Raw genomic sequence first — 27,649 nt, 5'->3', positions numbered from 1 at the left:
AATAGGGCATGGTTAAGGCTCTCCATCCTTCCTGGTGATCCCTAGGTCCGATATAGGTCATTAGAAGGGATCCTAGAAATCCATTTGCCATGGAAAAACATGGGAAAACACAGAATTTGCATTTTTACAGAGAATCTTTAGTTTTTACATTTTATGAAAAAATAAAAACATATACAGTAGAATGAATCCCGTTTATCCAAGCCTCCATTATCCATTATCCTGCTCTCCATATTAACAAAAAGGGGCTGACAGCGGGAGGCCTGGGTCCATGACCAAGTACTGAATTTGGGTTGTGAGGTGACATTTAAAACCCAGGTTGTCTTGATTTTTCTGAGGTTATTGCCTGACTGTGACCTGAAAATCATAACACATATCTCCAGCACTGAGTATAGACTGCAATGAACTCTACTGTACTTTGGTGTGCCGATCAAGTAGATCCTTGGCCTACATGTTATGAAGAAAATGGCAACAGATGGGATCTGCCTAACCTGCTGCATTGCTCTATTTAATGGTTGTCTTTAATGGTACATGGATCCAGCTTAAGTTTTGAGTTTTAACATACAAATCTGTAAATAAACTGGGTTCCTCATATACTATCAAGCTCCTAATGACAGCTGGCCGAAAAATTTCAAACATTGTCAATGAAAAATGTGTTCCATTTTCTGACCAGCTGTACTGTTTACGTGGTATGTACCATTTCACCCTTAGTTAATGAGGCGTTTGACCTCTGGTGCTGAGTGCCATTGAAAAATCTGTACCAAAAGTGCTAAGTAAAAAGTCAATAGGGCTTTGCATAGTTTTGGAGATCAGCTTGCATGTAACAGCTTGAAGGACAGGGCCCACAGTTTTTATTGTGTTTTCAAAGTGCCTGTAATGGTTTGCCAGGCAGGAGCCATGAATGTAACTTTTATCACTTTATGAAAACATTTAATCATACAGCTTTATTACAGGCATAAAGATCCAGTGTTTTGCTTCATATTTAGAATGTGAAAACAGTACTTAAAATAAACTGACCTACTCATAAACTGACAGAGCAATAAACCCCTGGAAACAATATCTTGACTGATCCTCAAACCCATCAAAGTCTTTATATTTCATCAACTATGGAGGATATCAAGCTTCATGTTGACTAAGAAAGTTGAGACTGTGTTTACAGTTGTAAACTGTTACAGTTCAGTCAAATATTGGACTATTTGTGTCTGCCTCTGCACTGAAAATTGTGTGTAATCCTCATTCACAGATTTGAAATCCACTCCTTTGTTTATCAAGATAACAATAACTGGATTTTCTGCTTTGTCAAATCTACTCCATATAACTTTGATGGTTGTCCATAGAATTATTTTAATGCAGTGCATGCAGCTATAATATACTTGTGATTCTTTTCTCCTGTAGGCATTCATGTCAATGTTCCAGATCCTTACACAGGAAGGATGGGTGGATGTCATGGATCAGACTCTTAATGCTGTAGGACATATGTGGGCACCTGTAGTTGCTATTTACTTTATACTTTATCATCTTTTTGCTACTCTGGTAAGTTTTGACCTGCAAATTTTCAGTGCTTTCCTTTGCTGCAAATTGCTGAATATTTCTTGTCTTGTGTATTTTACTCAGCTAGCTACATGTTATTGTCGTGTTCATTCTTAACTTTTTATGAAGGGACATGGGATTAATTCTTTGATGTATCATGAAACCTAGCCTTAATCTTTGTGGTACATGGTGGTCAACCTTGGTCTGGTGTGAGGTTTTCTGGATAACACCAAACTCCCACTGTAACATAATACTATAACTGTTAACTACCATGGGCCCTCATAGTTCAAATGATCACAGAGTGAAACAAGGGCTATTTATCATGCAGAGATGCCCTCTTCAGTTTCATTGCATTCCTTTCACAGCTGTAATTAAACTGAAGAAAATAAGTTTAAAGCCTCATGGTACAAATTGTTAATTAGAAATCAGTATAATGCTTTTTCTATGATAGATGCAGAAATGAACACATGGGAAATATGTGATGCAGCCTATTAACTAATAAAACAATAAAAATTAATAGAGCAACTCCTGGATCTGTATGAAAGTTTGGATTACAGTAACTCCTCACTTAACATTGTAGTTATGTTCCTGAAAAATGCGACTTTAAGAGAAACAATGTTAAGTGAATCTAGTTTCCCCATAAGAATTAATGTAAATGGGGGGGTTAGGTTCCAGGGAAATATTTTTTTGGCCAGACAAAAGACTATACACACACACACACACAGAATGTAAGTTTTAAACAAACAATTTAATACTATACACAGCAATGAAGCTTGGCTGAGGTGGTGAAGTCAGAGGGTGGGATATTTCACAGGGAATGCCTTAGTGCTAAATGATGAACTAGCAATTGGCTGAGCCCTCAAGGGTTAACTCGTTGTTAAAGTAGCTTCACACTCTACAAGGCAGGAGAAATGGAGGGAGGGGAAACAGCACGGCAGACATAGAGACACACACCATGTGTGTGTGTGTGTGTGTGTGTGTGTGTGTGAGAGAGAGAGAGAGAGAGATGCGCATTTCCCTTTTAAGTACACTGACCCACTCTTAAGTACACTGCCTTGTTAAGTTAATCAGCAAGCTGAGACCACAGCTGCTGCCAGGAAACTCCCTCCGTCCTGAGCCCTGTTCTGTGTCCCCCTGCTCTATGGAGATGGAGTAAGTGGGGTGCAGGAGCAAGGGGGAGGGGGCACCCTGACATTAGCCCTCCTCTTCTCCCTCCCCCCCCCCCCCAGCAAGCAGGAGGCTCGGGGAGCAGCTCCAAGGCAGAGGGCAGGAGCAGCACATGGCAGTGTGGGGAGGGACAGCTGAACTGCTGGCAATTGGTAGCCTGCTGGGCAGCTGCCGCACAGGGAACTTAGGGGAGTGGGGAGCTGATAGGGGTGGCTGCCGGTCCACCCTGGTTCTAAGCCCCCACCAGCTAGCTGCAATGGGCTGCTCTTTCTGCAAGGAGTGGACAAAGCAGGCAGCTGCCAAACGTTATAAGGGAGCATTGCACAACTTTAAATGAGCAAGTTCCCTAATTGATCAGCAACGTAACAACAAAACAACGTTAACTGGGACGACTTTAAGTGAGGAGTTACTGTATATCTAAAGACATCTTTCCTGGGTGTGCTGCAAATGGGCAAGGTTATGTCTATCTAGGTAGAGAGCAGAAGGAAAAGCAGTTCTGCAAAAACTCTAGATAAGTTAAGGCCTTAGTACTGTTTTTCAGATGCTAACCACAGAAAACACCACAATCCAATCCATGATCACCTTAGTTTCCATCAGTCCCTAAGACTAAATAATAGATGCATTTACCACTAGTTTCCCATGGTGCTCATCATATATTTTGTTTTAAAAATAAGAATATTCTTATTCCTATTTTCCCTGTCCTCCATTCCTTTCTCTGACTTTCAGAACCTTCCTACCTTGTCTACAGTATCGATTTTATTATCTGACTTACTCTATGTTTACCTATGTACATACACCCAGTTTTCTGTTGTTTGCTTTACTGATTATAGAATTTCACCTGCACCATACCAAGAAGCTGAGTCCTTTCATATGGGCCAAAATCCTGATCCAATAACAGGTGCCAGTAAGGGGCATCTGATTCTCTTACAGCTACTTATCCAGATCATCACCAAACCAGCTGACCCTGAATAGGATCAGGCCTGATGGGGAGTGGGGGATGACTCCTGCTCTGCCATCAGGAATCACTGCTTGTTTGGTGGCTAGAGCACCGTGTGTGTATGAATTCCTCACTTCCCCTCCTCTGTACAAGGGCCACAGAGGTTACTGCAGCCCCATTTCAAGCTCCTGGAAAGGGGAATGGCAAGGTGAAAAGAGGAACTGGGAAAATAATCCTGGACTTGGAAACACATGTTGTAAAGTTGATTGGGGGGTATGGGGAAATCTCATGCTCCCCTTTCTCTGACAGTGCAAAGGATGTTCTTGGCCCAGTGGGCCACATCATTCCTTGTCTAATATCTCCATTTCAAGAGAATCAGTCTCCCAAGTGCTGTGCTGCCTCCCTGCCTCTCATCCCCAGCCATGTTCTGGAAATACCCCTGTACATACCAGTCCGTTGGTTTCTTCCATGGTATGTGGGGTTGTACGGGCACACACATGTTACACTCCTGCTGCTCCCGCACACAATGGGAGAGTATAAAGGAAACGGCAAGGAGAATGTTGAGTTGCCTGGTCCCTATATGAATTATACCATACAGTGTCCCTGCAATTAATGAAGTGCATCTGAGTAGCAGGGAGAACACATGGTTAAAGTTGACATTTCAGGTCTCAGGTCTTCTCAGACTATGGAAGGGGAAAGAAATCATAGTAGAACAAAGTTATAGGGAGACAAAAGAAAATGAAAATAGAAATAACAACATTGAAAAATGAAGAGGGAGAACGTAGGAGAAAAATGAATGTGTGATCAGTGAAGAGATGTGGAAAGAATCAAGTTGCTACCAGAACAAACAAGAAGATGTCTAAGAATAAACAATAAGTGGCTAAAAAATAAAGCAATTAAATGTCGAAGTAAATGATAACTTTCAGGAGCCAGAGCAAGGAGGAGTGATAATTGTATGTATTTGGCAAAGAAGACAGTAGAGAGCTGGAAATAAATGAATAGGTTTCTCAATAGAAGCTGAGGAAAAGTTGAGGCTTGAAGAACAAAAATTATTTTGGAATGAATACTGTTAATCCTGATGGGAACTGAGGAGGTTAAACAAATAATAAGTTTGGGTTTAACTGTTGTTTTGTGTTAAGTGCTCTAAGGTTTATGTTGAAGTGAAAGAGAATGATGAAAGTCTTGTGTGTCTTGATTGTGTGTGTATGTATATATATCTATATATGTATAGATATATATGACATAATGAGGTACTAACTTGCGATCTATTTAATAGTTACTGTGTGTCTCTTCAATGTAAACAATAAGTAGTAAATGCCAATATAAATAGTTTCTTAACTGTTATGGTCAGGCCTTATGTATTACAGTATTATAGACTATGCAGGTTGTTCAAAGAAAAACTACTATACCATAAAATTCTGACAGAATGACAGACAAATTCTCACTCATAATTATTAATGATTAGAGTGTTTCATGCTAGTGAAGAGGTATTGTATCTGAATTCTGCCTTGCTTTAGCATTTTAAAGGCCACTTTAACATTTAACACAGCAACCTCAGGACTGAAATCTGTTTCCACTAATAGATGAAGTAGCATTTAATTATATAGCCTATTAAATATGCTCTTCACAGCAGGTGCAGGAAATCTCCTAAATATTGTCCAAGCAAATACGTAACAATAAGAACATTCCTTTTTCTGAAGATTGACATTTTTCAGAAATTATTTGTCCAATATGTTATTTATATATCATGGTCCTCTGTATGACCCAAGTTTTCAAAAGTGCCTCAGTGACTTATAGGCATAAATCCCATTTTTTAAAATATTGTAGGGACCAAGGAACCTAAGTGGCATTGAAAGTCTATGATGTTTAGGTGCGTAGGAATGCAGACAGACTTTCAAGTGCTGAAGTCACTTCTGCAAGGCATTTTGTACTGCCAGGGAATTCACCCCAAGAGCAGTTAGATGGTGGTTCTGCTGATACCCTCATTCAGGATTCCCAACTGAGAGAAGTAGCTTCCTTTTATGGCTTGGGCGCTGATGTGGCAAACAATGAGTGCTTCACTTTATTACCATGAATAGTCCTATTGAAATCAATAGGGCTACCCACAGTACTAAAGTTAAGAATATGCATAAGTATTTGCAGGATTGGGGCCTAGCTGAGGGGATGTACTGAATCTGTGCATTCCCCTCTAGTCACCCTTGACCTTTCTCCTTCTCAGCTAGCATCAGTCATACCTTGAGCTTCACTGGCCCCTGGCTCACAGACAAACATACTCCCATACCCTCCACTGCTTAGCACAAGGGATGTTGCGGTAGCTTGCATAATGTAGTTTTGTAGTATTTCTCCTACTAAGAGCTACTTCAGGATTACACTTTGTTTCTTGTTATAATAACTTCGATTAATGTTAAGTGATTTCCTCCTGCTAGGTACATTTCAAAGGATATTCATTAAACATAAATAATGGATTGATCATGGAGTCTAAAATCTTCAAATTGTAATTTTGTTTAACTATTGTATACACAGCTAAATATAATATACTAACTATAAAAAAACTAGTAGATACAAAGGGTGAAATTCTAGCCCCATTGAAGTCAATGGCAAAATTCCCATGTATTTCAGTATGGTCAGGATTTCACCCACAGTATTTAATATTGCTTCTTAAGGGAAATCAAACTTTTTAAAAAATACTTTTAATTGTTTTATAGATTCTGCTCAGCTTGTTTGTTGCTGTTATTTTGGACAACTTGGAACTTGATGAAGATCTAAAGAAGCTTAAACAAGTAAGAGTGTTTTTTGGGTTCTTTTATGTTTTTTTCATGCTGGAAAATATTTGCATTAGAGAATAATCATGCCCACCAATCCCCTGCTAAAAATGTGGATTTTGTATACGTAATTGCACATTTTGTAATATTCATCTTAGAATGGCTTCATTTCACCTATCATTATTGGCTTTTTGTTCACATTTCAGGTAAGTTCATCCATTTAACTAAATAATTATTAAGATGAAGGGCCTAATCCTGTTCCGATTGAGATCAGTGACAAAACTTGTTGCAGGATTAGGGCTGAAATGGAGAACTATTTCATCAATGGACCTTTTTTTCTGCTCTAAAATACTGAAAAAATACTGTGTAGAATTATTCTCTTTCATATATTAAAAAAAAAAGGTTAACTAATGCGCTTAGATTATTTACACTGAAAACCTAAATTAGGGATGGTGTGCCAAATTAACTCTTATTAATGTTCTTCATATGGATTGCTCTTCTTTTGCTTTGGGGATTAAAGTAATTCATTTGTTGCATTTATTTTGTATGTGATTGTTTACTACAAACTGTTAACTGGCCTAAGGATGGCTGTGGGCTCAAAGGTGATTCATGGGCTGTTCTTCCTTTGTACCTGAATTTTTTTCAAGAATGATATTGTCGGAGACATCTCTATCACTTTGTGGCACTTGCAAATAATAGTATTACAGAAATACTTCAAGTTCTTTAGCAGACTTCTATAACCATTGCTTATTGATGATCCAATATTCTGCCTCACCTATGTGTTGCAAGTGTGAGAGGGTCGGGCCAGATGGCTACAGGAGAGTAATAGAAGGCAGATATATTAGCCCCAGGTTAAGTAGGTCCCTTTTCCCTGGGTAAGGTAACAGGGAAGGTTCCAGAACAATCAGGAACCTTCTGGAGACAATTAATACAGGCTGATTAGAACACCTGCAGCCAATCAAGAAGCTGCTAGAATCAATTAAGGCAGGCTAATCAGGGCACCTGGGTTTTAAAAAGGAGCTCACTTCAGTTTGTGGTGTGCGTGTGAGGAGCTGGGAGCATGAGGCTCTAGGAGCTAAGAGTGAGAATGCGGACTGTTGGAGGACTGAGGAGTACAAGCATTATCAGACACCAGGAGGAAGATCCTATGGTGAGGATAAAGAAGGTGTTGGGAGGAGGCCATGGGGAAGTAGCTCAGGAAGTTGTAGCTGTCACACAGCTGTTCCAGGAGCCACTCTAGACAGCTGCATTCCACAGGGCCCTGGGCTGGAACCCGGAATAGAGGGCCGGCCTGGTTTCCCCCCAAACCTCACAATTCCTGGTCAGACACAGGAGGAGTTGACCTGAACTGTGGGTTCAGAAAAACGGCCAAACTGAGCGCTGCCGTGAAGCTCCAAGGTGAGCAAATCCGCCAATAAGCTCAAGACCCACCAAAGTAGAGGAGAAACTTTGTCACATGAGATTGAACTAAATTGTTTCTGATAATATGCCCATTGCAAGGGGAACTCTTTACTGGCACTAGGAAATCTGAAAACTGGTCTTGAATAGGAGTATTCATAAGCTTAAAGATTATTCATATACTTAAAAACCTTGCTGAATAGGGGCCTTACATCAGATCATCTTGGTAATACAGTAGAGCAAAACAGATTATGCATTTTGCCTCTCAGAAGACCATATAAGCTAAAATGACCTGCAATAAAAATGACTTAGGTGTGTAGGAAGCAAGTTACCCATTACTAATGTCTTACAGGAAAATTTTCGAAGGTGCGTAAGGCCCTGGTTTTTAAAGGTATTCAGGCATTGCTCAGCTCAGGCTCTGTCTACACTATGAACTAGGAATGTGATTCCCCTGCCCGTGTACACAAACTCACACTGGCACTCCATGAGCTAGCACAAATATAAATAGCAGCATAGCTGCAATAACTTGGGTGATGGCCGCAGAGGCACGGCTGAGCTGTGCCATGTACGAACCCACCTGAAAGTGGTGGGTACATACTCACCATGGGTCAGCTGGGCCTCCGCTGCCGCTGCCCAGGATGGTGCAGCTACACTGCGATTTGTACGTATGCTAGCTCCATGAGAAATAGCGTGAGTAGGTGTACATGCACAGGGGAACCACACTCCTCGCTCGTAGCGTAGACACGGGCTCATCTGACAGGCATTGCAATTCTGAGGTTATAAGTCTCATTGAAAGGCAGTAGGACTTCGGCTTTTAAGTCACGAAGGTGCTTTTGAAAATGTTACTACTAGTCACAAGGCTGTGGCACGTGCTTTTAATGTTTCTCTGTGTTTAAAACAACCTTTTTTACAGACGATCGCTCAGTGATGTTAAAAGTCTTCCCTTCATATATTTTACACAAAAGTAATTAATACTATAGGTGGTGTTTTCTGATTAAAGGAGTATTTACAGTGAAAACCATGAAAAACGTGGCTTTGAAATTAATGATTGTGCAACCGATTAAAGGACTCAAGGAGGAAAGTTTCCCTTGAGGTAAATGTGATGGCATCCCAGGCTCAGTGCTGATAGGGGCTTTGCACTATTATACTGAATTATTGGTTTTCTTATCACAGAAGATAAAGCAGAGTATTTAATTTAATGACATTTTGGTTTCTCCATTATAAACCGATCATGAGAAGGAGAAAAAGATTGTGGGGTAATTGTTGTTTTTGATCGGGAGCATATCTATAATGAAAATGGTTCTGTATCATTGCATAGAAAAAAATATATTTTTCTGTCTTTAATTAAAAGGTGAATGGAATCCCAGGAAATGATGCAAGCAACAGACCAGCTAATTTACAAGTCACTGATTCTCTAGAAATGTCCTGTATACCAGATAAAAATGCATCACCCTTTAGAAAATCCACATGCCTGTTTTGCGTGGGATGTGTTTGCTTTGGGTTTTTGGTTTTGTTTTTTCATTTTCTGCTCCTGGAGGAATTCTGCACCAAAAAATTAAAAATTCTACGCAAAATATTTTAAAATTCTGCAAATTTTACTGTATATACAATTTTACTATATGTACAAATAACACTATATAATCACACCAGTTTCAGTTATTTTGGTAATTTATTTCAAAATACCTGTCAGCAATATGTCTGCAACAATACAGACACACACAAAAATTCCCCCAGGAGTAGAGAGTTAAAGAAACCCCTATGACAGCCCAGTTCTTGTTTCTCTGCCCCCCCACAAGCCCAGCACTCACATCCCCTACCCCCCCCCGAACCCAGCTATGTTGCCCCCCTAATCCAGACACACACACCCAGAGCCCAGCTGTGCCCCTGCACCCTCCAGTCCAGACACTCACACCCTCTACCCACCCCACCCACCCCCCCACATCCCAGGGATCCAGAGGGAGAAACAGCCTGATGCTGAGTAGTGGGCTTGCACAGAGTTTTCTGTGCACCACCACATCCTTCCTTCAGGGCATGCTGGGAACTGCAGCTGCTGGGAACCTCCAGTTCCCTCCCCCTGGCCTTGTCTTCTATTTGTGAGCTGGGCTCTGCCAGGTCCAGTGGCTCCTAGCGGCGGTCAATATCTCTGCAACCCACTTCTGTGGGGAAAAAAAGGAAATTCTGTGCACACATAAATTTCTGCAAAATTCTGCATTGTGCAGTGGTGCAGAATTCCCACAGGAGTAATTTTCTGCTTATAATAGCTGGAAAGATTGAGACACAGGGCATTTTCTGACAATGAGTCACTGACCGGTAGTAGCACCTTCAGGCCAGAAATTATGCCTAGCAACTCATTCCTTTTAGGAAATCACCTGCATCTTCCTCCTTATTTTCTTAATTACATGTATTTGTATTTATAATATTACATACCTATCAGGTTACTGGGGAGTCTAATCAATATGTACAACAAACTCTGAAAATGTAAAATGATATGTAAATGCTAGGTATTATTGTTGGTTCAGTAAATATATGTATTACGTTTAAAAAGCTACATTAAGAGAACACTGTTAACAATAGAAAGTCAAGCACTGAAAAGTTAGGAAATGCCAAAATTAAAGTTGTGTGTACACATTATGAGGCATGCTTTAATTACATAGGTTTTTTTTTCAAAGACCCATGCCTCATTCAGTACAAAGAATGGACAATGCACACTCAGTGAGCAGCTGTTCAGTATTTTGTTTTCTCCTTGTTATTCAGTGGGTGGTCCCAGGCTTTGTTTATTCCATACTAATCAAATCCTGCTCTGAAGACAGAATTACTATTTTCTTTGTGAGCTTTTCTGTTGTGTTCATCACTACAATATCTGAGTGCTACTCAAATATGAATGAATTTATTTTCACAATATCCTTGTGAGTTAAGAGAATTATCCCCATTTTACAGATGAGAAACTGAGACGCAGAGAAACTAAGGCCAAAAGTATCCACTAATTTTAGGTGCATCATCTCAGAGTCTAGGACCTGATTTTCCAGAGTACTTAGCATTATATAGTACAATATATGGTGAAAGCACAATTCCCGTTGACTTCAGTTGCAGCTGTGAGTGCTCAGCACTTCTGCAAAATGGGCACCCAGAAAATGAAATACACAGTTAGTGACCACTTATGGAAAAATTTGATTTAAGTGACTTTCCCAGCATCAGAAAAGAACATAGTGGCAGAGGCAACAAAACAATTCTGTTATTGAGGGCAGTATTCAGTTGCTTTAACCTGGAGATTATCCTTTCTCTTCCTGCAGTTCCCTGCCTCATTCACTATACACCGTCCAACTTCTGCTACAAATGAAGTAAGGGTTCTACAGACACTTCTTCACTATACAAACATGATTCATTCCCAGAGCAGACCCATCCTGGGCACTGGATGAGGCTCAGGTCCTGTGGGAAAATATCATTGGGATCATGTAATTCAAGGCTGTATCATAATATGTTTGCACAAGGGTGACTGTAACGGGGCTTATGCCGTGCCCCTCCAGTTCGGCCCTTCTCCCCCTCTTCTCAGAGACTCAGGTACACTTCAGGCTGGTGCAACACTTGTGTTCTTTATTTGTGATCAAGTCCGCACCACCTGTTTCCAACTATATAAAGGTTTTTTACAACAGGTTGGTCTACCACAGGCCTGGCCAGCAACAGATTAGGAGACTCCCACCTCCCTCTGAGTCTAAGTCTGAGTCTCATCTCGTCTTGCCTCACCTCGCCTCCTGGCCTCCACCCCCCTTTGCTCCCACTTCCTCCCAGCCTAATAGCTCCTGCTAATGAGGCTGGCAGGTGTGGTCAGTTACCAAGCAAGCATCAGGCTATCTACCCAGCCCCAATCCAATCCCCCTGTTTGGGGCTGGAGTGGCAGGAGCTGATTAAGGCCTCTCGAGCAGCACCCTGCCACAGGGACAAAGTAAGGTTACACCGGGATTCCTAAATCTGGCATTTACTAACTTTTCAGTACCTGGCTTTCCTACCTTAATGTTCACTTAACATAGTTTTGTTGTGTGTAATGTCCTAGTTTTTAAAAAAGCAAACTGAAAAAAACATCAGTTCCATTGTATGGTTTCATGGTTACACCAACCTGGGTCATCAGCAAGGTTAGAACCCTTATATCCAACATGCAGACTTTTGCCATTTGAGCTAACGGAATCACTGCTGGCAGTGGTAGTTTGTCATCCTCTATATGGACAAGCACTAGAGGGGGGTGATGGAGTCATAGGATGATGACCCCCCTTTGCCAGTGGGTTTCAGTGATATTTACCAACAGCAGAAGAATGTTGAGACATGGAAATCTTGGGTTCCAGTCCAGATTCTGGAGGGGAGCGTGCTCTAGTGGACACAGACCCTTCTGTCCATTCTCCTAAAGCTTGATATTTTCTGCCCCATCCTTCCAACCTGTTCCTGTCCTGTATCTTCCACACCCGTGGCTCAGCATCTCAATCCCATTCTCCATTCCTCAGGATTCTCATTCCATACGCAGTCTCCTTACACAGCAAGTCCTAGTCTCCCCCACTTGGGACTCCCTGTGCCAATCACCCCATCAGCACTCACTCTTCTCCCCTGCTCTCAGTCTCCTTCTCCATCCATTCTCTGGCTCATTGTCCCCAGTCTCCTTGTCCAGAGGGTCTCAGTTCTCCCTCTCAGTTCCTTGTCTGATCTGTCTCTCCCCGCAACCTCCAGTTACCTCAACACTCATATTACCTGTCTCTACTGGGTCTTAACCCTCCCCCTGAGGGCTCCTCCTCCAGTGCCTCTCCCACCACCACCATGTGGCTCCTTGTCCCAGTCTCTTTGCCCAGCCAGTCCCAGTTCTTTCCCTGTTCTTCTGGAACCTGACTTATCATAAGACCTGTCTCCCTTCCCAAGTTCCCAGTCCCAGTCTCCATGCCTAGCCAGTCCCACTCTCTCCTCCAGCTTCTTGTCTGATCTCAATATCCCCACTACCCACTGGTTCCCAGTCACAGTCTCCTCTGCCCCCCATCCTGTCTCAGTCCCCCCATCCCCACTCCTCATTTCCTCTCCCCCACCATCGTCTTCCCAGTCTCCCCTTGACCTTCTTGTCCCAATCTTCTACTCCTGCCCTCCAATGTCTAGCTCTTGTCCTCACTGCATAGAATTCAGGTGTCTTCCTCCTTCCCACTGCTTGAGCCCTTCCTTGCTCTCAGGCCTAAGCCTTGGCCCATAGCAACCTAGAAATGCAATTGCAGGGCAAGTTCTTCTCAGCTGCCTGTATTCCCAGGCTGGAGCATACCCAATGCAGATGGCATATTTGGAAAATTAAGCTGTGGACCTCTAACAAGTTTGTACTGAGCATGTGTGAACTGCAATTTTTCAGAAACTTATAAGTTGGGCAAATTTCTGTGGATCTTCACAGAAGCAGAAAAAGTTACATCACTGACAAATTTCTCCAAAACATGGGGGGCACTAGAGCATCTCTAAAAAGGGTCACCAGGAGGGGTTTTTTTTAACATGGGCAAAATGTTAATGTTTCCCTAGCCTAGTCCTCAGAAATGGCTGAATAATGTTATCTGAAATCTTGCAATAACAAAAAAAAGAAAGAAAGAAAAAGGGCAGACACCTGATAGGGAAAACCCAGCCAGTCTCTCTAGCAATATTCAGTATCGGCAGAGCACTCGTTAAATGGATTAAGAATTGACTAACAGACCTCAAAATAAGAAAAGGAGTACTTGTGGCACCTTAGAGACTAACCAATTTATTTGAGCATAAGCTTTCATAAGCTACAGCTCACTTCAAAACTTCATAGATTTCCACTCCATACGGCTAAATGCAGAGCCTTGCATAATGACAGGTTTCAGAGTAGCAGCCATGTTAGTCTGTATTCGCAAAAAGAAAAGGAGTACTTGTGGCACCTTAGAGACTAACCAATTTATTTGAGCATAAGCTTTCGTAGCTTGGTGATCTTCCTGAAAACACCATCCTGGCCACTATGGATGTAGAAGCCCTTTATGCCAACATTCCACACAAAGATGGACTACAAGCCATCAGGAACACTATCCCCGATAACGTCACAGCAAACCTGGTGGCTGAACTTTGTGACTTTGTCCTCACCCATAACTATTTCACATTTGGGGACAATGTATACCTTCAAATCAGCGGCACTGCTATGGGTACCTGCTTGGCCTCACAGTATGCCAACATTTTTATGGCTGACTTAGAACAACGCTTCCTCAGCTCTCATCCCCTAATGCCCCTACTCTAGTTGTGCTATATTGATGACATCTTCATCATCTGGACCCATGGAAAAGAAGCCCTTGAGGAATTCCACCATGCTTGAAGCAATTTCCATCCCACCATCAACCTCAGCCTGGACCAGTCCACACAAGAGATCCACTTCCTGGACACTATGGTGCTAATAAGCGATGGTCACATAAACACCATCCTATACCGGAAACCTACTGACCGCTCTTCCTACCTACATGCCTCCAGCTTTCACCCTGACCACACGACACGATCCATCGTCTACAGCCAAGCTCTACGATACAACCGCATTTGCTCCAACCTCAGACAGAGACAAACACCTACAAGATCTCTATCAAGCATTCTTACAACTACAATACCCACCTGCTGAAGTGAAGAAACATATTAACAGAGCCAGAAGAGTACCCAGAAGTCACCTACTACAGGACAGGCCCAACAAAGAAAATAACGGAACGCCACTAGCCGTCACCTTCAGCCCCCAACTAAAACCTTTCCAACGCATTATCAAGGTTCTACAACCTATCCTGAAGGAGGACCCATCACTCTCACAAATCTTGGGAGACAGGCCAGTCCTTGCCTGCAGACAGCCCCCCAACCTGAAGCAAATACTCACCAGCAACCACACAACAGAACCACTAACCCAGGAACCTATCCTTGCAACAAAGCCCGTTGCCAACTGTGCCCACATATCTATTCAGGGGACACCATCATAAGGCCTAATCACATCAGCCACACTATCAGAGGCTCATTCACCTGCACATCTACCAATGTGATATATGCCATCATGTGCCAGCAATGCCCCTCTGCTATGTACATTGGTCAAACTGGACAGTCTCTACGTAAAAGAACCAATGGACACAAATCAGATGTCAAGAATTATAACATTCATAAACCAGTCGGAGAACACTTCAATCTCTCTAGTCACTTGATTTCTGACCTCAAAGTGACTATCCTTCAACAAAAAAACTTCGAAAACAGACTCCAACGAGAGACTGCTGAATTGGAATTAATTTGCAAATTGGATACAATTAACTTAGGCTTGAATAGAGACTGGGAGTGGTTGAGTCATTATACTAAGTGAAACTATTTCCCCTTGTTTATTCCTGCCCCCTTCCCCCCCACTGTTCTTCAGATATTCTTGTTAACTCCTGGAAATGTGCTGGAAATGGCCCACCTTGATTATCACTTCAAAAGGTTTTCTCTCCCCCTACCCCACTCTCCCGCTGGTAATAGCTCATCTTAAGTGATCACTCTCCTTACAATGTATATTTTTTCATGGTCTGTGTGTATATATAAAATCTCCTCACTGTACTTTCCACTTTATGCATCCGATGAAGTGAGCTGTAGCTCACGAAAGCTTATGCTCAAATAAATTGGTTAGTCTCTAAGGTGCCACAAGTACTCCTTTTCTTTTTGCGAATACAGACTAACATGGCTGCTACTCTGAAACCTGACCTCAAAATAGTTGTCAATGGGGAATCATCATTGAATGAGGTTGTTTCTAGTGGAGTTCTGTGGGGATCAGTACTAGGCCCAGTGCTATTCAACATTTTCATCAGTGATCCTGAAGGAAATACAAAATCACAGCTGATAGAATTTGCATATGACACAAAGAGGTGGAGTGGTAAATAATGAGGACAGGGCAGTCATACAGAGTGGTATGGGTTGCTTGATAGGCTGGGCCCATTCAAACAAAATGCTTTTTCATGCAGCCAAATGCAAAGTTATACATCTAGGAACAAGGAACGCAGGCCATAGCTATAAAATGAGGTTCTGTAACCCAGAAAGCAGTGATTCTGAAAATTACTTAGAGGTCATAGAGAGCAAGCAACTCAGCATGAGTTTCCAGTGCGATGCTGTGGCAAAAAAGTTGTAATGGGATCCTTGGATATATAAACAGGGAAGTAGTGAGTAGAAGTAAGGAGGTGATTTTACCTCTGGATACGGCATTGGTGAGACTGATACTGGAATACTGCATACATTTCTGGTGTCAACCGTTTCAAAAGAATGTTGAAAAATTGGAGAGGGTGTAGAAAATATCATAATATCGTAAATATCATTTGAAGGCTGGAGGAAACTGCAGTGGAAGACTTAGGGCTCAATACATTTAGCGTATCAAAAAGAAGATTGAGAGGTCACTTGATTACATTGTACAAATTTGTTCACAAGGAGAAAATTCCACATACTACAGGGCTCTTAAATGTAGCAGAGAAAGGCATAAAATGAGTCAATGTCTGGAAGCTGAAGCCAGATGAATTCAAATTAGAAATTAGACACAATTTGTTAACAGTGAGAGTGATTAACCATTGAAAAAAACTACCAAGGGAAATGATAGATTCTGCATTTCTTGGAGTATTAAAATCAGGATTACATGCATTTCTTGAAGATATGTCAGACACAAATGATGCTTCAGTTTGGGTTCAATAAAGGGGTAAATGTGTGAAATTTATTAACCTGTGGTATACAGGAGGTCAGATTAGGTAATCTAATGGTCCCTCCTGACCTCACACTCTATGAATCTATGAAAATTTCTGTTCAAATGGTTCAAGTTTGACTAAGTATAAGCAACTGAAAACAGGGTCTTATAATGGGAAGTGTTAGGCAACCTTAATAATTGGTGGAGCTACCAGTACTGGCTATAATATATCCTTCCTATTTTACCCTTCAAATATTTGAAGACTTATCTCTTATCTTTCTCTTTACAATACCTACTTTCCTCTGACTTTTTTGTAGCACCTGTCTAAACTCAGGTAATTTAAATCCACAGAGTGTTTCCCTAGCAGACTTCATAGTTTGATTCTATTCTCCCAGGTTTCATGTACTCTTCTAGGGTTTGGGTTTTAAAAAAAAAATTTCTTCCCTTTTAATATACGTCATTGTTTTCTACTCCTATATTACAATTTCTGGACAGCTGACTCGGGTTCATGGGGCTCGGGCTAAGGGGCTGTTTAATTGCAGTGTAGACATTCAGAATCAGCCTGCAGCCCAAGTTCTAGGACCCTCTCACCTCTCAGGGTCCTAGAGCCTGGGCTCCAGCCCATGCCCAAATGTCTGCACCACAATTAAACTGCCCCTTAGCTCGAGCCCGAGTCAGCTTGAATTAATTGGCATGAGCCAGCTGCAGGTTTTTAATTTCAGTATAAACATACCCTAAGTGTCTCAACCATTCAATAGCTGAGGGAAGAGCATTGTACAAGTCCATGAGTTAATCAGGCAGCTCTTGCAAATAGGTGCAGCCTGCAAGTATGTGGCCTACATCTTCTAACTGGCCACAGCAGCAGGGAGATATCACAAAGTCATGGGTGGTCATTAGCAGAACATCTGATCACATCTGAAGTGATTAAGCTTTACCCAAAGAAGGCACGGAAGGTCAAAACCAGGGAACTCTCATGGGATAGGCATTGGCTACATTTGAAGCTTGTTCTTGATGCCTAGTATGCCAACTGAAAGCAATACTGAGGTTCTGTAGGGGAACAGTCCAAGCGGGTTGCCTTGAGCTAAGCCCGTGGCTTGGTGGATTAACCACATCTTTAAACAGGGGTGGATGTGGCATGTCTTTACTTTAAGGAGCAAATTCTGCAAGGTGACTTATTGCCTGCTGTCTGGAGGGACGATGTTGGACAGGACCGGCAGCCAGGCCAGGTCGGTCGGTCTCATGTTATCAGTTATTATATGCATGGTTTCGTTCAGCTGAATATCTGCTAAGAGCTGAAAACAGCTGAGCAACACTAGGAAATCATCTTATGACTACACTACAATCTAAGGGTGTGATTCCACTGCTTGCGGTCAAATTCTTGTGGATGTTTTCCATGGTTACCTCTTTTTCAAATGGCTGATGCACAAAACTGCACTGTGACCCCTTGATGCTGGAAATAGAGATTTTCTCTATGTACTTTCCACCTCCGCAAATACCTAGCAGTCAGAGCTAAAGACAACTCCTTTTCTAGCATTTTCTTTTGTTTATGGTGACAGCCTTTGTTCTTCTGCTACAGGTAAGGTCTGAACAACACTTTTGTTCATCCTTCTCTTTAAGAGGTTTAGGGCCTGATCCTGCTCCCATTGAAGACTATTCCAATACTCCCTTTGAGTTCACTGGTGCAGGATCAGGTTTTTGCAGTTCAGAATCTTTGCAAGAAAAGACGACAAAAGGCAATTTAACAAGACAGTAGTGGCATTTTAGTAGTGCATTGGTAGCATCTCACTCTGAAGGTCAGAAGGGAAACATCTCTGAGTTTTTGAACTGGTAACAGGAGAGACGCTGCAGATAAAATCCAGTTTAACACTGTTAGGATACCATCAAAAATGCGGGAAAAATAGGGAAATGTGGAAAAGAGGGTATTTGCTGTTTTAAACAGGGATCCACTCACAGTTGATTAGAGTCTATACTCTTCTGCTGTAAATTTGAACAATTGGAATAATTAGCAAAAAAGGTCAGCAGACTTTTAAAAACCTTGAATGTATGTTTTGCTTTTCAATTTTTTCTTTAGTATTTGTTTCCGTTTCCGTCCCCAATTTTATTGCTAAGGAAACAGAGCAAATGACCATTTGTTTCTCACTATGCATTTATCATTGATCCTGTGTTGCTCTCCACAGTACTAAAGATTGGGGACCCCTAATTTATGCTAAATCATGCATCATCATATTACATAAAAGCAAAATATTTGGTAATTTCTGAATATTGTGCAAGATGGCCATTTCTGGCATAAATATTCTATAGATGGATTTGAAAATATATCCCTTCATGCAAGAGGGAGTCAGTAAAAGGTTGCCAAATAGTCTAGAAATAAATCAATTTAAACTGTCAAGAAACTGTAGTGCAACCTTAGACACTGTTTTTCTAAGCAGGAAAATTAATTCAGAGAAGAGATTCAGGCGATAAAATATTGGCTATACACTGCATGGTGCTGACCATTCTCAGCTCCTTGTGATGTTAGTAGGAGTCAAGGGTGCCCCACACCTTCCAGAATTGGGGCAGCTGTTAATGCAATAGCAACATTTCCTTCATCTGAAAGTCAGACAATTCAATACTATGATTTTGCAGAAGCCCTAATTCAGCCCTCTTGCTAACAGTGGTATTTTGTTTTATTTGAATGTGGTTCAGTCAGAGAAAGCAGAATCTGTAGCCTCTACCTTAGATTCATATGCAGTTGTTTATTCATTGTTAAGTGATTATTTTTAAATGCGGTTAGAAAACAGTGTTTTTAATCCCCTTTCCTCTTCAGACCTGGCTGAGAGCAGATAATTTCATGCTTTTGAGCAAGAAAAAAAATCTCCAAAGAGCAGTACACTTTGTGCAGGAAAACAAATGCAGAGTAAGATTATTTTTAATTAAGAAGAAGATAGCAGCATATTTTCAGACATAGAAGAAAAATGTTATAATTCCAGAAAAAAAAAAGTATGCCAGCCCTGGTCCACCTGCCTTGAGACGCGGGAAGAAAAGTGAGCTAAATTTAGGGGAAATGGGCATCTCACAGCACCACGGGCACGGGGGTGGTAGGGTTGTGGAGGCAGCTGTTTTTGGCAAGTCAAAGGAACTATGCACTGTCAGTCCTGGCTTCGTTGCAGGCACATTTTTGTGCTCAGACTGTAGTGGTAGCTTTGATCCTAACAGATAATGATCCAAGTAATTACCTTTCTGCAGAATGAACTGTGGATGTTGCTTTACATTGTGTATAACAATTCGGATATCTGTAGTATACACAGCTATATGATTTGTTAATCAATGTTGATACATCCATTTTTAGGTTCCGAGTAATTTAAAAGAGAGTCATAAGGATTTCAATCTCTTGTTCCTTTCACTGTATTCTCCATCTTTCTCTCCTCACCCGTCTCCAGTACACGTCCCACTTACTCTTCTGCTCATTCCTCTAGTCCTCTCTGTGTGTGACTACTCCACTCGTTCAGCCCCACTTTGACATACATACCCACACAGTGCCCTACAGTCCTTTGCTTACATTAGCTGTTAGGAGGCCGAGTCAGCGTTTGCCAGCCTGGCTGTAGAGAAAGTATGACTGTTCATCCCACCTGTTAAAAGCTTCAGCTGGTACGAAGTGCAGCAGTCCATCTGTTTGTTAGCACAGGTTCCATGAACACATTGACCTGGTGCTGGATCTCCAGTGAATGCAGAGTTCAGCGCAAGGACTCTGTCCTAATATTCAAAGCCTCCCCTCGGCTTGGCTGTTGCTTATCACTCCCTTCATGACCTCTCACAACAGCTACATTCCAGTGAAAAAAAGCCTGTCAACTGGTAGGAGGCTCATAAGTTTTGTAGATGGAACTTTCACAGGAGTTGGACCTAGACTACAGAACTAACTCCTGCCAGAGATAAGAATGACCAGGCCACTAATTTATTTAAAACTAAATATAAAACTCATTCCTTTGGATTAGCGTTCCATAAATTCTTTCTATTTCTGTCATACATGCGCACACACACACACACACACATACACACACACACAACTTTTCTATTTTTAAATACTTGGAAGGTGCACAGATACTATTTGCATGGGAGCATAGATGAACAGACAGACAAAACAGAGTATGGTCCAACCAACCCCGTACTTAACCCGTTTCATTAACTAACCCCATTAAATAGTTCTGCTGATAGGCACTATATCCTTCACTGAATAAATCCAAGTTTTTTGTTTGCTTCCTTAACTGCTGCTAGATATTAAGCTGATGGATTTGAGTCTCTGTACAGTGTCGCCCTGCAGGTATTCATCTCTTTATCCAAAGCAGTTCTAACAGCAGATACTAGCTAGAAAACCAGTAAGCTGTGAAAATACATGCTATTTTTATAACTTCTGCTAGACACTCCTGCTGCTGTCTTTTTATGTGATTGTCTAGAGAGTAAATGAAGAAAACGCCATGAAATCACAGCATCCTGCTTCTTTTTCTTTATCTTTTCACTGTGAACTTTTGAGAAGAGAGATTTTAGGTGTTGCTTTTGTCCATGATTTGGTCAATAAAACATCAGAATTTTAAAAAGGCCCAAAATTAAATAAACACGGGAGTTAAAAGTTAGCAATGCAAAAATATTACATTTGTCACTTGTTATATCACGAAGATCCCTCAAAGAGAGGTCTTAAATAGTTAAGAGGAAACAAAGTGGAAATAACTGTTTAGGGAAGATGGGAGATAACAATCAAAATATGAATTATATCAGCCAAGTCAAGGACCCTGTGCTCAGAGTAGGGGTGGTGTGAGGTTTTGTGTCTCTACAACATACCTGTGGAACTCAAGCTCAGCTACATTGGAGTAGGTGGAGAAGATGAAGGCTGGAGTTAGAAAGGCAGAGACCTAAATTGTATTAACTTGCACTGCTTTCCCCTTTCTCCTGGGAAGCCCCTTTTGGGATGGCCAGGGTAAGAAAAGCCCCTTCTCAGGGTTGCTGATGTAGGAGAATGGGGCCTTTAAGAAGCATGTAGAGTAATTGAAATGAGCTGTCTGACACGGAACAAAAGTAAAAACTACACCTTAAAGTGGATTCTGAAATGTAAGCACGTGTAAGGAAACTGTTAAAGACTCAAAGATGGCTGTAAAAACGCAATACTTTCTTTGTAAAAATGAAAATACTTTAACCCAATCAGGGTTTTATAGAGATTTTCTTTCTCAAGGTAAACCCTGACTTTTTTTTACAAACATTTTCACATACATTTTTTACAAACATTTTAATTTACAGCCTAAATAGATGGCAGCTATCCAGTGCTCTGTGAACTGCTGTCTACAATATTAAGCATGGATCATTAGTACTGGGACACTATATTTTGGAGTGCAATGGCTGCCTAGAAAGCAACCCATTTTAATAGGCTCTGTTGTGAGAGATTCAGTGGATTTGGAGGGGGCTATAGCTCTTAATGTTCCCTTTTTCCTTCTCATGCAAACCAAACCATAAGCCATTAGATTTCAACACAAGGTGTGATAAATAAAGGGGGGATAGCTCCCTTTGATGGACACCCAGCCAGCCAGTTAGCTGTAAAATTCATCTTGGTAGCTGTTCTTTACTTGCTTTACCTATAAAGGGTTTAAAAGTCCCCCAGGTAAAGAAAAAAAAGTGGGCACCTGACCAAAAGAGCCAATGGGAAGGTAAACTTTTTAAAATTGGGAAAGCAACTCCCTTTGTCTGTCGTTCTCTGGGCTGGAGGGACAGAGCAGCCATGCTATAAGCAACTTAAGCCAGGTATGATCATAAATCATCAGATCATGCCTAGAACTACATATCTGAACTCCAAATGTGTAAGTAGATCAGAATGTTTAGCTAGACACAATTAGGGTTATTTCTTTTATTTTTTATTTGCTTGTGGACTCCTCTGTGCTAATCCCAGATGGTTTTGTTTGCTTGTAACCTTTAAGCTGAACCCCCAAGAAAGCAATTTTGGGTGCTTGATTTTTGGAACTGCTCTCTTAAAATCTAGCAAAATCCTAAATTCCAAATGGATTTTCTTTCTTTTTGTTTTTAATAAAATTTGCCTTTTTTAAGAACAGGATTGGATTTTTGGTGTCCTAAAAAGTTTGTGCATGTTGTTGGATTAGCTGATAGCCACAGGTAATTTCCTTTGTTTTCTTTCTCAGCTCTTCCCCAGAGCGGGGGTGAAAGGGCTTGAGGATACCCCACAGGAAGGAATTCCCAAGTGCTCCTTCCTGAGTTCAAAGGGGTTTTTTTGCATTTGGGTGGTGGCAGCGTTTACCAAGCCAAGGTCAGAGAAAAGCTGTAACCTTGGGAGTTTAATACAAGCCTGGACTGGCAAGTATTAATTTTTAAAATCCTTGCGGGCCCACTTCTGCACTCGGAGTGACAGAGTTGAGATTCAGCCTTGACACAAGGTGTAATCATTGCACATGGACACAGCAACCCCGACCTTTTGTGATCTGACAGCCATTGGTCATCTGAACCAGCAAGTCTGCAATATTAAGCATAAATGATCTAGCTGTTTTATCAGTCTTAACAGAAATCACCACCAACAGCATATTGAACATTTGACAGCTGTTGAGTAGCTAATCAATTCACAGTGCTGTTTATGTTTTAGATAAGTCTTTGGGTCTGACTAGTCACTTGAAAAACTATTTTTTCAGAAGAGAAAAAGCAATATATTTGTTTGCTCACTTCATATCTTAGATCAGTTGCTGATTCATGAAAGAATACTTAGATGTGCTTAGAGCAGTGGCTCCCAAACTTGTTCCGCCGCTTGTGCAGGGAAAGCCCCTGGCAGGCCGGGCTGGTTTGTTTACCTGCTGCGTCTGCAGGTTCAGCCGACCATGGCTCCCAGTGGCTGCGGTTCGCTACTCCAGGCCAATGGGGCCTGCGGGAAGCTGCGCGGGGCGAAGGACGTGGCTGGTAAACAAACCGGCCCGGCGCGCCAGGGGCTTTCCCTGCACAAGTGGCGGAACAAGTTTGGGAACCACTAGCTTAGAGTAAACAGGCTGCAGAGAGTAGCTGAAAATATATTTTTTAAAGCTCATCTGAGCTGCACAGGAAACCAAAACTAGCAATGGTAGCTGCCATTTTTAAGCTCTGGGTAGTGATATCAGTAGTTTCACATAAAGCTCTTAAAAGGCTCTCACATGTCAGGTTTTCTGCATTTCCTGCAGCACATTAATGTTAGTCTGCTACAAAACGGGATAACTGGGCAACAAAATGACAGAGGAAATTCAGTGTTGATAAATGCAAAATAATGCACATTGGAAAACATAATCCCAACTATGCATATCAAATGATGGGGTCTAAATTAGCTGTTACCACTCAAGAAAGAGATCTTGGAGTCATTGTGGATAGTTCTCTGGAAACATCCATGCAGTGTGCAGTGGCAGTCAAAAAAGCTAACAGAATGTTGGGAATCATCAAGAATAAGACAGAAAATATCGTATTGACTCTATATAAATTTGTGGTATGCCCATATCTTGAATACTGCATGCAGATGTGATTGCCCCATCTCAAAAAAGATATATTGGAAATGGAAAAGCTTCAGAAAAGGGCAACAAAAATGATTAGGGGTATGGAACAGCTTCCATATGAGGAGAGATTAAAAAGCCTGGCACTTTTCAGCTTTGAAAAGAGACAACTAAGGGGGGATATGAAAGAGATCTATAAAATCATGACTGGTGTGAAGAAAGTAAATAAAGAAGTGTTATTTACTCCTTCTCATAACACAAGAACTAGGGTCACCAAATGAAATTAATAGGCGGCAGGTTTTGAAACAAACAAAAGGAAGTATTTCTTCACACAACACACGGTCTAACTGTGGAACTCCTTGCCAGAGGATGTTGTGAAGGCCAAGACCATAACAGGGTTTAAAAAAAAAACTAGATAAATTCATGGAGGATAGGTCCATCAATGCTATTAGCCAGGATGGGCAGGGATGGTGTCCCTAGCCTTGGTTTTCCCAGAAGCTGGGAATGGGCAACAGGGGATGGATCACTTGAGATTACCTGTTCTGTTCATTCCCTCTGAAGCACTTGGCATTGGCCACAGTTGGAAGACAGAATGCTGAGCTAGGTGGACCTTTGGTCTGACTCAGTATGGCCATTCTTATGTTCATATGTTATTATAGAGTCAGTAAACAAACAATGAGGGCTAAATTTGCATGGGATATACAGAATGTAAGTAACTGCAGTATGTGTCTGTAGGTTAATGTTTTGATCCTGTGCTATCTCTTTAAATCTAAAATCTAAAACATCGCTGAAAATTCTTAGGTTACCATTTTGATCTTACAAGTCTTGTTTTTAGTATAATTTAAATCAGCGGAATAAAATTCTCTTCTTATTTATTTCGGTGACACCACTTTCTTCCAGTTGATTGATGAGGCCATAGGTGAGTTTAGGATTCCAGTGGTGTTACATGGGTCTAACCAAGAACAGACTTAGCCTCCAGAATTGCAATAAAATTCTCATTTGCATTTACACGTGTTTGTACTGCTTCCTTTCAAAACTTAGATATGCATCTTAGAAAACTTCACAGGTTAGGAGGAGCCATGTTCCAAAGAAATGGGGAAAAAATAGAAATAAGGGAGGGGGAAATGATAGGGATATTCTCCCAGTGATTTCAAATCATGGAAATATTCAGGTTCAAAACCTGGATCAATTTGAAGTCAGTGAAAGTTTTGACATTAAAGTGAATGGAGCCAAGATTTCATCCTAGGTGTAAGTATAAAACTAACCATCACTTAGTGATCTTAATGATGATTATTATCTCCTCCTCTCTCACCACCCACTTGGTGTACAGGTCACTGTTGAGAACTTAAGATCCTCTGTAGGCACTTGAAATAATGCTACAAATGGAAGCTCACTGTCCGTCTCAGGAAGTGGGAAGCACAGATAACTGTAAAGTAGTGCTCAGCCTGCACCTGCCATAAAAGTACAGTGATGTCAGATTATTATTGGCAGAGTGATTCAATAAATTTTCCATATAATGGTCAATCACTAGATAAGTTTCCTGAATCACTTCGCCATCAATCCACACTCATTGACTTTTTATGTTGAGTACAAGCTTAGGACAATATACATTCCATAGAAATGTTGACCTATCATTACTTCACTGTCTTCCGGAAATGTCCTCAAAGGGTGAAGGCCCAACAGAGAAAACATTCTCTCATCTGTCACCAGTGTTGGCAAGTGTGACTCACAGATCTTGTTTTATTGAGTCCTAAATTCAGCTACTCGGTCCCTCTCCTACTATCCCTTCTCTGTTGAGCTCTGCAGAGAATGTGCTTTGTCCTTTTGAAAACTGAAAACATAATTCCATTGTGTCCTTGAGACCAGACTTCTTATGTGATCTTGGACAAGCCACTCAGGGCCAAATTCTCATTAACACTGATGCCCCTTTACAGACAGTGTAAAGGGGCTTTAGTGTAAAAATGTATCTGTCCCAGGATCTCCCTGTCTCTCACTTCCTTTATCCTACTTTGTGTCTGTCTAAAGCATTTAGAGTAAGCATTCAGAGTGAAGTGACTCTTTACTATGGTCTTGTCTACACTACGGGGGAAAGTTGGTTTAAGCTATGTTACATTAGTAGCATAACTCAAGTCAACGTAGCTCAGATCTACTTACCGCGGGGTACACATTATGCTATGTCGAAGGGAGACAGTCTCCTGTCGACTCCCCTTACTCTTCTTATTCCTGTGGAGTACTAAAATCGACAGGAGAGCGATCTTCACTAGACCTGCTAAATCGCCCTCTGGTACATCAATCGCCACAGCTTCGATCCCCGGTAAGTGTAGACAAGCCATATGTGTTTGCAAAGTACTTAGGATGATGAGATCCCATCTTAGTTGTGGCCTCTAAGCACTACAATACAATATTTAATACAAACACTACTAAATAAATTAGAATGGGAACCTTTATAGGGGCACAAGAGAGGAGAGGTCCTCACCCTTATACAACTGTTTAGCAGCCAGTCACAATCTGGACCATAATCAGTAAAGTATATAAGAAAACACGTGCAAATTAAAGTATGCTCTCTTTCAGCCAGCTCATGCAACTCCTATTCATATGAGCAGTCAGTTTGAAATCAGTGGGTCAAATTTGACACTCAGTTCGTGGGGTTACGCTGAATGGATATCTATGTAGCCTAGTACAAAAAGGAGGAGTATTACTGCCGACCTTTTGCTTTTTAAACACATTTGGTTAATAGTTAGGGGAAACTATTTACAAAGTTTATTTTTCAATCTGCTTTTCTTTTTAAACATAAATAAACTCCCCACTTTGGGCTGAAATCAGTATTTTCAGATAAATGTCTACTAAAATAAAGATACTGATCTACCAGGAAAGATTGAATTCATCCTGAAAATGTTTTTGTGCTGTCCGAGTTGTCATATTTCTGAATTCATATCACACTGGGGATGGAGCAATTAGTGGTTAGGAAGCTGGAGGCTCTCAAATCAGAAATGTCTCTGTTAAATAAATAAAAATGCTGGCAAAACACTGCTTTAAACCATTCAATCAGTATGATAACTTATCCTGCTTTCCCACAGACAGAAGTCTAGATAATCGTGCGTGCAAGTTAATTAGTTATTTTGCATATCAAGGATCAGATCCTGCAGACACCCACTAGCATTAGTATTTGCAGGACTAGGCTCTGAGCATCCGACCTTTAATGAGGAAATCCTGCAGAATTTGAAGTCCGTTTGGGGCCCATTCTGTGCTACTGTGGAGGAAAGGAAGCAAGCAGAGGAGTTAGAGGGGAATAAAAGTGTGGCCTCTACAGCTACCTATACTATGGATAGCAGTAGGGATGGGACAGAAGACATCCCCTCTCATGTATTTATGTGAGGAGCGGACAGGAAAGGAGAAGAATGGGAGCAGCCTTGGCTCCACCTTCAGGCTGGCATGGTGAGGAACATATAGTGTGGGTGCAGGGTACTTCCCCTTGGAGCAGGGGGAAATCAAGAAGTGGATGGTCACTTTCTGAGTTTCCAGTCTGCTCCTGAGGCCGTGCATCCCCCATAGCTGAAGCACATGGCAAAGGCACAACTTACCCCTTAACAAAGTATGAAAAGCTTCATTCTTATTTGTACCTGAGCACAGCTTCTTAAATAAAATGTGCCACTCTATTGTAGTGTTATTTAAAATATTTAACACCTTCCTTTACAAAAAATAAGAAACAGTCTTAATATTT

General features: G+C 41.3%; 1 protein-coding gene across 4 annotated transcripts in view; it reads left to right on the top strand.

The window, feature by feature from the left end:
- Window positions 1–27,649, top strand: part of NALCN (sodium leak channel, non-selective) — a 342,791-nt gene that overhangs the window by 225,300 nt on the left and 89,842 nt on the right. For all 4 annotated transcript variants that reach the window (XM_084629335.1, XM_084629334.1, XM_084629337.1 and 1 more), the window contains 2 exons: window positions 1,393–1,530; window positions 6,337–6,411. In XM_084629335.1, the coding sequence (XP_084485461.1) occupies window positions 1,393–1,530; window positions 6,337–6,411 (213 nt within the window). The remainder of the gene's footprint in view (window positions 1–1,392; window positions 1,531–6,336; window positions 6,412–27,649) is intronic.

Source organism: Lepidochelys olivacea (assembly GCF_965140295.1).
Source record: "Lepidochelys olivacea isolate rLepOli2 genome assembly, chromosome: 1".
Taxonomy (NCBI): domain Eukaryota; kingdom Metazoa; phylum Chordata; order Testudines; family Cheloniidae; genus Lepidochelys; species Lepidochelys olivacea.
The sequence above is the reverse complement of the archived record's forward strand: the minus strand, read 5'-3'. Positions and strand labels throughout refer to the sequence as shown.